The sequence below is a fragment of the Rhinatrema bivittatum genome, chromosome 7 (assembly GCF_901001135.1).
Source record: "Rhinatrema bivittatum chromosome 7, aRhiBiv1.1, whole genome shotgun sequence".
Lineage (NCBI taxonomy): Eukaryota > Metazoa > Chordata > Amphibia > Gymnophiona > Rhinatrematidae > Rhinatrema > Rhinatrema bivittatum.
Genome location: NC_042621.1, coordinates 111,089,231 through 111,104,584, shown reverse-complemented (window position 1 = coordinate 111,104,584; position 15,354 = coordinate 111,089,231). Strand labels below are relative to the sequence as shown.

Here is a 15,354-nt window from a genome sequence, read left to right as displayed (position 1 = left end):
TCCGCTGAGATGTGTAGATCTGCGGAATATAAATGTATATAAATGAATAAATCTAGCTACCTTTAACTTTAAACCTATCCATCTGTGTTGAATATAGCCAGTTAGGTTTAAAGTTATCCAGGTACATGTACTTGGAGAGCTTTAAGCTTAAGTGGCTATATTCAAAGAATACAGCTGTATAAGCACTGAAAGATTAAAAAAAAAAAAAAAAAAATTCCAGGCTGATGGCCAGGTTCCCCCTAAGTGATATATTCATTTGTGCCGGTAGACCCTTGTTCCCCACGCCCTAAGTTTCCTGAAATTAGTTCACATGGTGGTGGGTCAAAAGGCCCAAGGAGTTGAGCTAGTTTTTCCCCCCAGCAATTCCAAGTGCTATGTAATGTACGAAAGCCGCTTCCTCTCCTCTCCTCTCTCCTGCCATGCTCCAAGTCAACCGTCAACCATTCAACTCCTGCTGGTACCCACTATACGGCCAAGACCACTGGGGCTGTGGTAAAAGTGTACCACTCCTGGCAGTGTCATGTGTAATTTGTACCACAATGTTGGTAGCTCAGGGATGGAGTTAGAATTAGTCAACATAGACACATGGCTAGGGCACAAAATTCTGAAGGCACCCAAAATTAGGACTTCCCCCATTACACTCTTATTTTCAGGGACAGAACAGCCTGCCCAAAGTCTTCTGCCTATGGGTGTCTTAATCTTAAATTTGGTCCTTTGGTGGCTTATGCTATTAGCATTGCTATGAAGGCAATGCTTGATGCTGCCATGAGCGCTAACTTGATTTAATATTGAGCATCAGTATTAGATTTTTATATTAACATGCCTAGATACTGCTTTTTGCCTTGTTGAAGGAGTTTTTATTATATTTTTTTATTTTATTATATTTTAGTTTTAGTTTGGTTATTAAGGTATTTTATATGATGTAATTATGTTGTTTTAATGAATACTGTATATGTTTATTGACTTGTTTTTGTATGATTAAAAATGTATGTATACTTGTAACCCGATTAGCATTTAAGATAAGTGGGCTATACATTTTTTTAATAAACTTTAACATGATTCTTGGGGCATATAGCATTAGCTAAATAACTTATTTGGCTAACTACAAATATCAGAGTTAGCCAAATAAGTTACCTGGCTAACTCATCCCCACCCTGGAACACCCATGAATTGCCCCCAAGTTATCTAGCTAAATTTTAACTGGATAAAATTTAGCAGGATACATGCCAGTGATATTCAAATGTTAGCATTTATCTGGATAACTCAAAATTATCCAGATAATTGCCTTTGAATATTACCTCATGAAAAAAACACATTTACCTGGTAAGAATCTAAAGGGTCTTTATACATATATTTCCATAATTTGGCTAGTCAAGAACACATCACAGGTAGGGACAGAAATCGGTGCAAACCACCATCTGAGTATTGCTGTCAGGGTTTGACCTCAACTAATCCAAATCCAACCTGAACCTATTACTTCAAATAGAGCTCATAGGGGCTCTGCTAAACATGACTTGGGCTGTGGCCTATCTCCCCACCAACAGGGCCCACGAGATAGTGGCCACAATGGAAGAAGTAATACAGATTCAGTAGACATCAGCCAGGTTGTTATTGAGAATTCTGGGTCTAATGGTTTCCACAGCAAGGGCTCCCTCTGTGCACTAATTGTACTGCCCCTTCCTCTTAACATACCATTGATAACCACCTAATTTCATTCATCTGTGACCAAAGGCAGGCTTTATAGTCCAAAGAGATTTTTTTTTTATGACTGAGGTTAGTGAGGATAATATATAAAAGGGAAACAGGGATAAAAAGAGAAGAAAAAACAATAGGTGAATAGAAAGAGATGGTTACTAGAGAGAGAGAAAAGTCATCGATAAACAATGGATCAAGATGGAAGAAAGAAATGGGAAACAGCCTGAAGTAAGAGATAGAGATGGCAGAGAAGGCTGAAAGAAGGAGGTAGGGTAGGGAGTAGAAGACTTTTTCCAGCCTATCTCCCACTTAGGGGCTGCCAAAACTGCCAAAGATAGAGAGAGGCCATGGCGACAGACTATCCCAACTATGGCTGAAGACTAACAGGAGAGAGGCCCAGGAGGGCTGTGGGTGAAGGCCAAACCACCCACGGTTGAAGACAGGTAGAAGAAAGGTCCAAGAGTGCCGCGGATGGAGCCGATCTCAACCACGGCTTAAGACAAGCAGGAGGGAGGGCCGGGGTGGAATCTATCCCACCCGCGACTGAAGACAAGAAGGAGAGAAGTCCGGAAAGGCTATGGGTGGAGCCCTTCTCATTTGCAGCTGAAGACAGAAGGAAAGAGGGCCACATGTGGAGTGAGAGAGTAACAGATGGAGGCTGAAGGAGGAAGAGGCTGCTGTTGCATGGTATGTCCTTGGAGAGGGCATGTATGAGTAAAATAGCACGTGTGTATGTAATTGAAAGCTTGTATATGTATGATCGAGAGCTGGTGTGTTAATGATTCAAAGCATGTGTGGAAACAGTTTGTATGAGAGCATGGGGGGAGTGAGTGAAATAGCATGTGTGTGTGATTGAAAGCATGTGTGTTTGTGATTCAAAGTGTGTTGAGAGAGCATGTATGTATGTGACAGCATGTGTGTGTGTGCTATTGAAAAAATGTGTGGAGAGAGCATTTGTGTATATATGTAAGTATGTGGGTGATTGAAAGCGTGTGTGAGTGTGATTAAAAGCATGTTTATGTTTGTGATTGAAAGAGCATGTGTCTACGGGTGAAAGAAGAGAACATTTTTATGGAGCAACACCGCCCCAGCCACAGCTAATCCATGACAATCTCAGGGCTTCTGGAAATCAAAAGTTCTCAGGTATGAAGAGAAGGTATCTGGTTTTATCCTTATTAGTTTTAATGATTGCTTTGGCTGTTATTTGATGAGTCTGCTGTATTGAAATATTTTATTGGTATTTGGAACATTTTTATGAGTTCTTGATTTTTGGATGTTATTATATTCATCAGCTGTTTTAAAATATTTAATCTTTTTTATTAGGATGATTTTGCTATGATGATTAATGATTTATTGTTTGATGTTTTATAAGGAATGGTAGTACTTCTGTTTTTTTCCATTGTTGTACAGTATACGCAGGCTGGCTTCTTGTAGTTGCTAGTTCACATTTTTATCTGCACATTTCTATTTCTATTTTATGGTCTCTTTATTCTGTATTTGGTGAGGGTCTGTCTGTGTTCTGAATATGTGGTCAAGATGAGGTATTCTGCTAGTGTGTTGTTTCTGTGTACGAGACTATAGTAGCTTGGATTGTTGTATTTTCCTAACAGGAGGTATATTGCTGTTTTAGGGCCTGTTGTAATATTTGTACTGTTGCCTTTTCATAGGTAGGAATATTACTGTTTTATGCTGGCATTTAGTGCTGTTTTGATATGAGAGGTTTACTACATTGTAATTCTGTTTACTCTTGGCTTTCTGAGGTCGAAGCCCACACCCGACATGCATTACCATAGGCCTAATGCCATATGAGTTCCAATTTCTTCTTTACAGGGATTTTGTTGGCACTACAGCAGTGAATGTAAATATGTTGTTGTAAGTAATAATTTTACCTCCAGAGACTGTGGTTTATCCTTTTTAATGTAAAAACTGTTGTTATGAATACAGTTTTGTTTAAATTGTGTGTGGGGGGGATGTTGGGTGCGAGCCACACCTGGGGGGAAGACGCCAACCTGTATGGTTCGCCAAGGGCGCCTTACATCCTTGCACCGACCCTAACCACCTCACTCGCAAGTCTGCCAGTTAACTGCAACAGTCTCACGCATACACAATTCAGCCCACGTGCCACAACCCTTATCTTCCTATGCCACATTCAGTATTTGTCCATGGCCTCAGGAATTAACAATCAGTGGAGCTTTAGATCGTGCTTTTTGAGTTTGGTGTGATTTTGAGTATGGACTAAAAGGAAACTACCAAGGTCATATCACCTATGATCTAACCTTGACCTGAGCCACACCCTCCAGAGGTAAGGAGTTCCCTGCATTGGCTTTAAATATGTCTAATTAACAATGTCCTGGCTGAAAAGAGGAGGAACCCCCTTCATCAGACCTGATTATTTGAGAATTAACATTTTTAGTTATGGGATAGAAGCTAATGTCAAATATAAAAGCTCATGGTTCTTCCTGTTGTTTTTAAAGCTGAAAGCTACAGATGCTGATGAAGGTGAGAATGGGCGAGTCTGGTATCGGATCATCAGTGGTAAGTTTGACTTGCACCTTTGTTACCATTCTTGTGTGTCTGAAAACAAATTTGCACCCACTGTACACTGAGTAATATTCTAAAATGCATGTAGCCAGTGGTAAATTGTGACTTTATGAATTATTAAGAGCACAGCAAATAAATTAAGTGGTCATTCAAGTGGCAATTGGTGGCCAAGAAAAATAGTAGTGTGACAAAGTGTAATCTCCCCCTTCATCTCCTCTTCCATTGCCCTCCTCCATCCACCACTCTCCTCCCCCAGGCCAGCAGCAGCAGCCTTGACTCAGCTCCTTCTCTCTGGCAGCTGCATCTCCTGTTCCACTAGTCGGGATCCTTCCCTTCTACCCTGTAGCTTAGCTGCACCTTCACAACTATGTTCGCGCATAGGTTCAGAATCAGGAAATGTTATTGGCCTGACAATTTTTACATCTATTGCCAAAGTAATACATAGGGAGTTTCATTTTGTAACATTACAGGTAACTTATGGGCAAATATGCCCATAAGTTACCTGTAATTCTGTAAGTCTCCTGCCGCGAATCGTTTTCCGTACGGAAAATGTCACCGGCAGGAGATCGACTGCAGGAGGTCGTTCAGCGGCTGTCCCCGCTGAACGACCTCCTGCAGTCGATTCGCGGCAGGAGATCGTTTTCCGGATCCCCGCTGGACCCCCAGGGACTTTTGGCCAGCTTGGGGGGGCCTCCTGACCCCCACAAGACTTGCCAAAAGTCCAGCGGGGGTCCGGAACGACCTCCTGCAGTCGAATCGTGTTGGTCTATGGCCGCCGCCATTTTGCGCCGCCATTTTGAAAAATGGCGCCTGCTGAAGACAACACAATTCAATTGCAGGAGGCCGTTCCGGACCGCTGCCGTTCCGGACCGCCGCTGGACCCCCAGGTAATTTAAGGCATTTGGGGGGGGGTTCGGGAGGGTGGGGGATTTAATTTAAAGGGTCGGGGGTGGGTTTTAGGGGGTTTTAGTGTGCCGGTTTTCCTGCCCTCCCCCTTCCCCCGATTTACGATTTTTTGACGATAAATCGGGGGAATTGGTATTGTATCGTGGCCCTAACGATTTTTGACGATTTAAAATATATCGGACGATATTTTAAATCGTCAAAAAACGATTCACATCCCTAGTAAATGTAACTACTATTATAGCAATTTTCAAAAACCATTTACTGGCATAAAGTGCACTTATGCAGGCAAATCTTATGGGCAATTCAATAGCATATATTGTAGCAATTTTCAAAAGCCCACTTACTTGAGTAAAGTGCATTTACATGGGTAAAACCCAATTTTAATTGTGTAAGTGATTTTTAAATCAAGTCCAAAGCGTATAAGTCCAAACCTCTCCCCAACTTCACCCTAGGAATGCCCCTGCACAGTCCAGGTAAACTTTCACACAAATATGACATGAGCACATAAGTTTATCCACAGAATCGTGGACAATTTTATCCAAGCCAATTCTGCAGTTAAAACAATATTTTAGCTGCAGAAATGCTTTTGAATATTACCACCAAGATGATTAACATAAAATGGGAAAAATTTACAAAATAGTAATAACAGAAAAGTAAAATTACAAGGTACAGAATGGACAATTCCCAGGTTTTGGTGTTGGCCCATATCTTCCCTGGTCAGATCAAATTTCTGGCCTGGTGGCAGCAAACAACATATTTGGCTGCTGTAGATGATGTTTTTAATTTTTCCCCCAGGATTCTAGAGTTTTTCCTGCTCGTTTTTTTTTTTTTTGTGGGAAGTCTTGGATTTTCTCCGGCAGCTTTGGGAAATGTGCATCTGATATCTTTGTATTTTGCACAGTACTGAAGGAAATGCATTTCAGTTTCTTTATCGCCGCTGTTGCATTGCAGGCCAATGCAATACCATGTGCTCAGGCTAGTGCACAGGTTCACCCACGATTGGACGGACATTTTGGAAGAGTGCCCATAACCCCTTATACAATAAGGGGATCAGCGCATCCAAAACGCCCGTCCAAACCAGCCCGTGGGTAATAGCGCTCATCACATGTAAATGCCTTTTGGATGAGGCTATTAGCTTGTACCCCTTTATGTAAAAAATAAATGTGCGCCTGATGTGCACATTTTAACCCTCAAAGAATTAACGCCAGTCCCACAGCTGGCGTTGTCTTGAGGAGCCCCAAAATTTTTAACAGAAAAGCAGAAAATACAGCTTTTCTGTGGTTCCTCCAACTTAGTATCATGGCAGCGTGAAAAAAATAAATAAAAAATTGAGCGCCGTTTTCCTAACCAGCGCACTGACAGCCACTTCTCCTGAGTACCCAATGCCAAGGAGGCACCAGGGATGCACAGTTTCCCCTAGAGCCTCCTTTTTAATGCAGCGGCTCATTTGCCTACTGCATCTGTCACACGCCCGGAAGAGTGGATAGACGCGAATAAGGACAGTGGGCACTCAATCATGAGCGCCTGTTGTTCCCGCACGAATATTGCATTGGTCTAAGAGTCTTGCTTCTGGGGGTTTCCAGTGCAGTTTTTATCTGCATATTTCTTTTTCTAGTTTGTAGTCTCTTTATTTGGTATTTAGTGAGGGTCTGTTTGTGTTGTGCATGTGTGTCCGAGGTGAGGTATTCTATTAGCAGGTAGCTTCTTTGTAGGGATCTGTAGCAGTACAGCTTGTTCTGTTTTTCCAATCTGTACCTCCTAATAGGATGTGTATGGGTGTTCCAGGACTCGTCACAATATTAGCATTGCCACCTTTATGTAAGCCGGGTTGCAGCTGGTTCAGTTCTCGGTGTTGGTGCTGTTTTTGGCACTTCAGGTTTGCTATAGATGTGTTCAGTATGTGTCTTTTTTTCAGGATTTTGTGTTACTTCATAGAGTGCCTGGTAGTGAAGGGAGTTTGTGTTGCTGTTATTGAGATGACAGCAGAATTTAAATACTCTTTTTGTATGGTGAGTAGTAAGGGGAAGCATCCTAATTCTGCTCTGCATCTGAGCGTCTGGCTCTAGCGAGGCTACTATTGGACAAAGGACCTCTGTCCTCCATGAGACCCTCCCCTCCCTTAATCACCCTGGCAGCTGTACACACAGTGAATCAGAGAGCACTCATCAGTACTGCTTCAACAAAGGAAGGATAGACAGAGGCCTTGGGCAGCTCTGTAGATAATGTGTCCTTCCTTTAAGAGGGACAGATATTTTGGTGATGTGATCACACTGTCATTCATTAAAACCAGCTGCCACTGGCTCATTGTGATGTGCTGTGCATCTCTGCAGCTGCTCCAGGTGCTGGTGCACACCTAGACTGGTAAATCTTTCCCACCTGTCCTCTGTTATGTCTGTTCCCTGTTCTCCTGCTGGCTAAACACTTGGTAGGAATACAGGAGGTGTCATGGGGCAAACCCAGAACACTGAGATATGGTTTGAAAGGAGATAAAAGACAAGATCCACAATGGGAAGTAAAGGGAGAAGAGCCACAGAGGAAGAGGGGGGGAAGGAGAGGAGAAGTCACAAAGAGGGAGGGTGGGGAAGGGGGGAAGCAGCCAAGGGGTAAGATGGAGCAAGAAGAAAGCCAAAAAAAAAGGGCAAAAAAGGGACCGGAGAAGAAGTCATAGGGGAGAGGGGAGAGAGAAAATATCCACAAAAGAAGGAGAGTAGAGAATCATGAAGATCAGGTATGAAGAGTAAAGAGATGATATTTACTGATTGGTTCATGAGGCGTAATAATTCTGATGCTTGACAGCTGAAAACTAATAGCAAGCCAGCATCTTCCAGAGTTGCAGCAGGTTGCCACTGTGACTGTATTCCTCTACGGAAAGGCAGGTGTGCCACAGGTGTGCAGCTCATACCGCACACTTTTAGAGCATGCAGAATGCGAGTTTTGCACACACTCACAGTGAGCACTTGTCTATTGCTTTAAGGGTCAACGGTAGAGTTGCTCAGCAGTGAAACTGTTATAGACAGTGCATCTGTCACGAAGGGAGAGTCATTTTCAAAAGTCTGGAAAAAGGAACACTCTATACGTGGCTAAAAGTCCATGGGGATCAACAACACACATTCATTTTATGCCCAGGGAAACATAGGTGGTATCAGGGGAGGTAATGTGCATGGTGTTGCATTTTCCACATGTTGTTTTTTTCAGGGGAATATCTGTGGGAAAGCAGGTGAAAAATCTCCCTGGATATTTTTTCCCTAGGCAAATTTCTAAGGGAAAAAACATGCATATCTTTTCCCTTTGAGACCTGATGCAAAGTGAGCAAGAGTACCCACTTTATTTGAAAATTGTCAAAGTATAAATATATCAGGAAAGGCTAAATTTACAAGCTTGACACTCGTGGAATCATCTCTTCTCACTATAGAGCTCCTCATGCTTTGGCTCTGAAGATTCAGCTTGAGAGGACAATTTTTAAAGGCATTTATTCGGATAAAATGATCTGACTGAAAATTCCTCTCATCATCTGCAGCTAAAAGTACGCACAGGAAAATGAAGTGTTTCTGTGGATTGATGAGTTTGGGAGAGGAAAACAGCATGCATATGTAACATGTCCTCAAAATATAATTCAGGGTCTGGATCATTTTCATTTTCTCTTTGCTAATCACTTACCAGCTTCTCAGGAAAAAGCCAGACTGAGATAGAAACAGTCATTTGTTTTTTAACCAGAAATATAACTTTATTTATATAACTTACACTTGAAAACTTAGAAATTGAAAAATGTGAGGGCAAAAAAAAGAATATATGGCCTCTCTTTTTACTTGCTTATTGTGTGTAGCGATTAAAAAAAAAAATTCAATAAATGTAAATGCCCATCCACACCAGCTACTGAGCTTTACGATCCCTGCCACGCCCTCAGAGATTCCTGTGCTTATTTCATGCTTTCCAGACTTCTTATACTGGCTTGTCTCTACCACCTCCACATGAAGGCTGTTCCATACATCCCTCATCCTATTTGTAAAGAAGTATTTCCTGATATTATGCCGGAGTCTACCCCCCTTTCACCGTCTCCCCATGACCCCTCATGCTAGTGCCCCCTTTTCCATTGAAAGAGGCTCAATTCTTGAGCATGGAAATCTTGGAGATATTTCAATATCTCTTTCATATCTCTCCTATCCCCCCTTTCCTCTAAGGTATGCATGTTTAGATCTTTAAGTCTGTCCCCATATGCTTTAATATGAAGACCATTTAGTAGCCACCCTGGGGACCAACTCCAACTGGTTTATGTTATTTTGAAATACTGTTTGCAGTATTTCAAATGAGGTGTCGCCAGGGGCAATATCGCCTTCTTTTTTTTTTTTTTGCTGACCATTCCTTTACCAATGCACTCAGTTATCTTTCTGGCTTTATCTACCTTTTTTTGGCCAACTTAATGTAATGTCCCTGTGCCCAATTATCTTGTGGGGCATTCCTGGGTCTGGAACCAATCTGGTGGGAACTCCTCTCGGGCAGACTCTGTTGGTCCTTGTGTTCTCGGCGCCTGGTGCCTCTACCTGGGGAAGAAGGTGTTAGTGGTGGGATATCCCTCCCTTCACCCCAGGAAAGCAGATGGAATTGTGAACAGGGCTGGCAGTATTTACAGAAATGAACAAGTTTTATTAGACTATGGGCTAGATTTTAAAAGCCCTGCGTGCGTAAATCCTGCTGGATTTACACGCGCAGGGCACTCGCGCGCCGCATGCCTATTTTGCATAGGCCGCCGGCGCGCGCAAAGCCCCGGGACGCGCATAAGTCCCGGGGCTTCGTAAAAGCGGGAGGGGGTGTGTCCGAGGCGTGTCCGGGGGTCAGGGGGCGGTCCGGGGTGGGTCCAGGGGCGTGGTGACGGTTCGGGGGCGGGCCGGGAGGGCGGTCCTGAGTCCCCCGGCACTGCGGGGGATGCTGCGGCGGCGGCGCGAGTAAGTTACGCCTGCTTGAAGCAGGCGTAACTTGCACAACAAAAGGTAGGGGGGATTTAGGTAGGGCTGGGGGGTGGGGTAGATAGGGGAAGGGAGGGGAAGGGAGGGGAAGGTGGGGGGAATGCGGAAGGAAAGTTCCCTCCGAGGCCGCTCCGATTTCGGAGCGGCCTCGGAGGGAACGGAGGCAGGCTGCGCAGGCTGCTGATTTTGCGCAGCCTTGCGCGCGCCGACCCTGGATTTTATCAGATACGCGTGGCTACGCGCGTATCTTATAGAATCCGATGTACTTTTGTTGGCGCCAGTGGCGCCAACAAAAGTACGCCCACACGTATGTTTTTAAGATCTACCTCAGCATGATTAGATGCATTCCTGTGTGACTATGTGCATTGCTTCAGGATATCAAACAGTGCATTTATTCACTCATGGATAGTCTCAAACTGTACAACTATATACATTTCCACAAGATAGCAAGCACATTTAGCTGTTTGAGATGTTAGTGCCCACAGAATATCACCACATAGAATGGGAGGAACCTCTTGCATTCCTATTTCATCAAGTATTGATATCTTCCCCCGCCCCCCCCCCCCCCCCACACACACACTTTACCTCAAATTTCACCACTGTGACTCCCAAGTGAACCTCATATTCCCCCCACCAAATTCTTTTTTAAAATCCTCACTATCATACTCACTATGTCTGTATTTCAATGGATACTCAGGGGTTTCTATCAGTTTCTGTCCAGGGTTACTTTCAAATTCCCAGTGAGGTTGGGTCTCAGGCCTTTGGGGTCGGAGCTGATTGGGTTTAACTAAAGCCTGGGGTTCCTCTGGGGGCAATCAGGAGGACAGGAGGTGTTTTTTCTGTGTACAGTTTTTAGTGGCCCTTCACCCCACTCTGGTCTTACCCAGTAAACAGACAATTTGTTCAGTTTTTCTTCAACAACATAAGGAGTAGGCCTTCACCTGTTAACAACAGAATTCTGTCTCCAGCCATCAAGTCATTCTTCCTCACTTTCTGGTCATATCGGTGTTCATTCCTCTGGCTCAGTTTGTAGGCAGACTCCACATATAGGCTGCTACCAATTGTTCTTTTAGCCTTTTTACATGGTTTAGAAAAGCCTGATGCAGTGCTCCATCTGCGGTTAGAAAAGACATTATGGTGGTATAAAAAATAGTGGAGTATTTCCCTCTTGTATAAATAAAATTTGCATTGTTGGTCAGTTTTACAATTTGTATTCCTGCCTTTCTTTTACAATGAGAAAGGCAGGAAAATGGTTCTAACCACAAGAGAGGTTTCTCCATGGAGAGGGTTCATCTAGCACCTACGTCCCCTGCCATGTACTGTTAGGCCGTGAGCTATTTCCTATGGACACCTAAAGTGTCATAGCAAAGGCCTATGCTTTGCCTTCACAAACCCCTTGATGTTACACCTCATTTCTTTACCCGGAGTAGATGATTCTTACTATTGGGGACTCCCGTATTCTGTAAAAGGAAATACAGAAAGGAATGCTGAGTTAGCCAAGAGAGAAAAAGAGGCAGAGTTAAACACACATTTCTTTCTGACTGTAGCAGCACGTACAGGAGAAACAATCCATTATGACTCAGCTTCTGATCGGACTCCTCCTCACAGTGCTTTCCTAACATTTAATGGGGTGTAGTATGGATCTGGAAGGAGAGAATTAATGTGGGCATCGATGTGGTACAATGTTCTAAAGAAGGGAGCTGGCAATTAGAATCATAAGTCACTGTCTCTGAGGAGTATTGTAAGGCCCCACCTGAGCAAACCATAGAGCTGAAGTGACTTCTTAACACTCTAAATATGCACCCTGTTAAGGAGTGAATGGACCTCATTGCACTGCCTGTCTACCCAAGTCCTCTGAACAGTCACCAGAGAGAGGAGACATAGCCATCACCTATAACCCTCATTACTTAGGAGGAATCCACGGGAAAAAAAAAGTGAGCTGAAAAAAAGTGGTGTCAACTGATCACCATACATGTAATTTTCCTTTGAGAGTGTCTTTCCAAACAAATCATCTGGCCTCTTCCCCCTTCCCACACCCATGATGGTGGCAGAAAGTGGTACGTATACATGTGGGGGTTAGTTTGGTCTCAAGTATAAAAAGTCTATACACAACCCCACACAGAAGTTATCTGCCTCTGCCTATATTAGGCTATGTATATTGTATTTCTTTGTTTAACCCCATATATTCATTTTCAAGTTATTCTTCCTGTTCTCTGTAAGACATTTGCTTGTCACTGTTATTGTTCAAAATGTAAACCGAATTGATCAGTAATTCTGTTATTGGAAAGTCGGTATAGAAAAGTTCTAAATAAATAAATAAATAAGTATAAAAGTTGTCTCATAATGGCCCTGCTGGGTATGCATGTAGGGTTACCAACTAGTTCCGGCTTTTCACGACAGGCTGATCCATTTCTGATTTTACCCCACTGTATGCAGGAGCTTGCAGTCTTGCTCTTTTTAAGGATTGCAATAGGGAAAGCAGAACTACAAGTCCCTGCATGCAATAGGGTAAAATCAGGACTGGATTCACCTGTCCTGAAAATCTGGAGCCAGTTGGCAACCTTAATATGCAGGGTGAAGTAAGTGCACGTTTGGTGGTAGTGTAGCTGAAGGTTAGATTAGATGAAGAAGAAGCTTACCTAGCAGTCACCTTCTGCCATAGTAAATCTCCCTGAATTGGACAAAGAGGGCACTGCAGAATGTGGTAGGATAAAGGAGTCATGGCAGAACCTGAGATATCAAATTGTCACATTCAGAATCTGCATGTATGTATCACATAACACTTGTACACGCTGGGGTACATTTTAAGAAACAGCGAGCGTGTACTTTTGTTCGCGCACCAGGCGTGAACAAAAGTACGCTGGATTTTATAAGATATGCACGCAGCCACGCGTATCTAATAAAATCCGGGGTCAGTGCGCGCAAGGGGGTGCACATTTGTGCACTTTGCGCGCGTCGAGCCCTACGCGCGCTGCCCATTCCTTCCGAGGCCTCAGAGGGAACTTTCCTTCCACCCACCCGCACCTTCCCCTCCCTTCCCCTACCTAATCCAACCCCCGGCCCTATCTAAACCCCCCCTACCTTTATTCTAAAAGTTACGCCTGCCTCTCGCAAGCGTAACTCGCGTGTGCCAGCGGGCTGCTGGCGCGCCATCTCCCGACCCGGGGGCTGTTCCGGAGGTCTCAGCCGTGCCCCCAGAACGCCCCCCCCAGGCTGCACCACGCCCCTGACACTTCCCCGGGAACGCCCTGATCATCGCGCCGCCCACCTGACACGCCCCCCTAGCGAAGCCCCGGGACTTAGACGCGTCCCGGGGCTTGCGCGCGCTGCCGAGCCTATGCAAAATAGGCTCGGCACGCGCAGGGGGGGTTTAAAAGGGTTACGCGCATACCTTATGCACGTAACCCTTTTAAAATCCAGCCTTTAGAGAATGAAAGGATTTCCTGTTCCTAATTACTTCCATTTTATGAGCTAGCATAAGCGCTACATGCATGTAATCAGTTGTACTCATCACATTATATAGACTGGCAATGTATTGAGGTTCTGTCATTGTTGCCTCCACCTGGGCTATTTAATATACATTCCAGTTTGTCTGCCCAGGGCAAGCAGTAGCTCATGGAAAACATCTGGAGACAGTGTACCAACTGCGGCCATTGTGGTTTGAAAATACTAAGAGACCAGATACTGCATAAGAACTGGTTGTCTAAGGATCAATATCAGGCTTTAACTTCTGGTCTATGAGTTCAAGTCATATGTAATGCACTCTACCTAGGTTTACCCGATTCATCAATTCACCCACTACAACTAGTCCAAAATAGTGCAGCTCGCTTATTATCTGGTATCCCGGTTCGCAATCATATAACTCCTATCTTACAATCTCTTCACTGGCTACCCATAAAATACAGGATAAAATACAAAATACTCTCAATCATTCACAGCTTAATCTATAATTCTTCCTCCACCTGGTTATGCACCTTACTTCGTATTTACAAACCGACCCGACATCTAAGATCTCTCACTCAAAATCTCCTAGACATTCCCTCACCACGACAGGCCAGATTAGACATAACCAGAAAGAGAGCATTTTCAGTAGCAGGACCATCTCTTTGGAACTCTCTACCCAACCCTCTCCGTCTAATATCGAACCCTCATCATTTCAAAAAAGCTCTGAAAACATACTTTTTTCAACAGGCATTTAATAACTCCTCTAAGCATTCTTCCAACAAAACTGAAGTTCCCACCTCTTCAACCCCATTCATTTGACACATACTACTCCAATTCTGCTCACTTGACACATAATACCTTAATCTTTCATTCAACCTTTTTCTTTTTCATTCCCATCATTTTTTGGGATATATTTACCTGACAACACGTCACTTCTTCCCTCCCCCTTCTCGCCTTTTTACTCTTCCTATTCTGTTTACCATGGCACGCTACTACTATTATTATTATTATTATTGTTTTATTTTTTAATTAAGAATTTTATTTTAAGCTAGTAACTTTCTAGCTATTTAACTAAATTTATGTATTTTTATCTAGTTTAATTTGCACTTTATTTTTATCTTATTTTAAACTATTGTAAACCGTTTTGATAAAATTTTATTTTAAAAAGCGGTATATAAATACCTTTAAATAAATAAATAAATAAATAAATAAATAAATAAAATGTGCAAGGTACATCTTCCTCTGGCAGCCTCAGTAAGATGGTCCTGGACCTTAAACTATATGGGCGTGGCTACCTCTGTGATGTCCTTTGTTGCTCTTAGGCTTCTGTCTCTGACCCTGTCTGCTCTCCTTCTGTTAGAACCCATGGTCCCCAGCTGCTCCCTCCCAGTCATCTGACTTACTGGCATCCCACACCGTCTTTGCAACAGAATGCTGCCATTTCAGGCACACAAACACGTCCACAGCATGGACTTGGTGGTGGATGCCTTAGGCACATGCGTGCCCAAGTATGTGCATAATATATGCACCGAAGTGGGAAATGGCAGAAGATCCCCTTGGATGATGTCATCTGCCCCTGGATATTTGAACTTGCTCAACCCTGCAGTCCTTGCCTCAGCATCAGGCCTCCTGAGGGATCTGCTCCTCAGTGCGTATTACTTTCCCTTCTTTGTGTGCCCACGTTCCTGTTCACTTGTGTTCCTGCCTCCTTGCTGTGGTTCTGTGTTCTGGTCTATCTCCCCTTCCAGTTCTGGTCCTCTCTGCTGTGGATTGTCTCTGTCCTTGCACTTGACTTGCACTGTCTCCC

At 43.6% G+C, this 15,354-nt stretch overlaps 1 protein-coding gene across 2 annotated transcripts in view; it reads left to right on the top strand.

The window, feature by feature from the left end:
• Positions 1-15,354, top strand: part of CDH23 (cadherin related 23) — a 1,814,588-nt gene that overhangs the window by 1,380,259 nt on the left and 418,975 nt on the right. The window contains exon 28 of one of the 2 annotated variants that reach the window (XM_029608940.1): positions 4,170-4,230. In XM_029608940.1, the coding sequence (XP_029464800.1) occupies positions 4,170-4,230 (61 nt within the window). Of the gene's footprint in view, positions 1-4,169; positions 4,231-15,354 lie in introns of those variants that run through there. The other variant, XM_029608939.1, reaches the window with a different exon arrangement.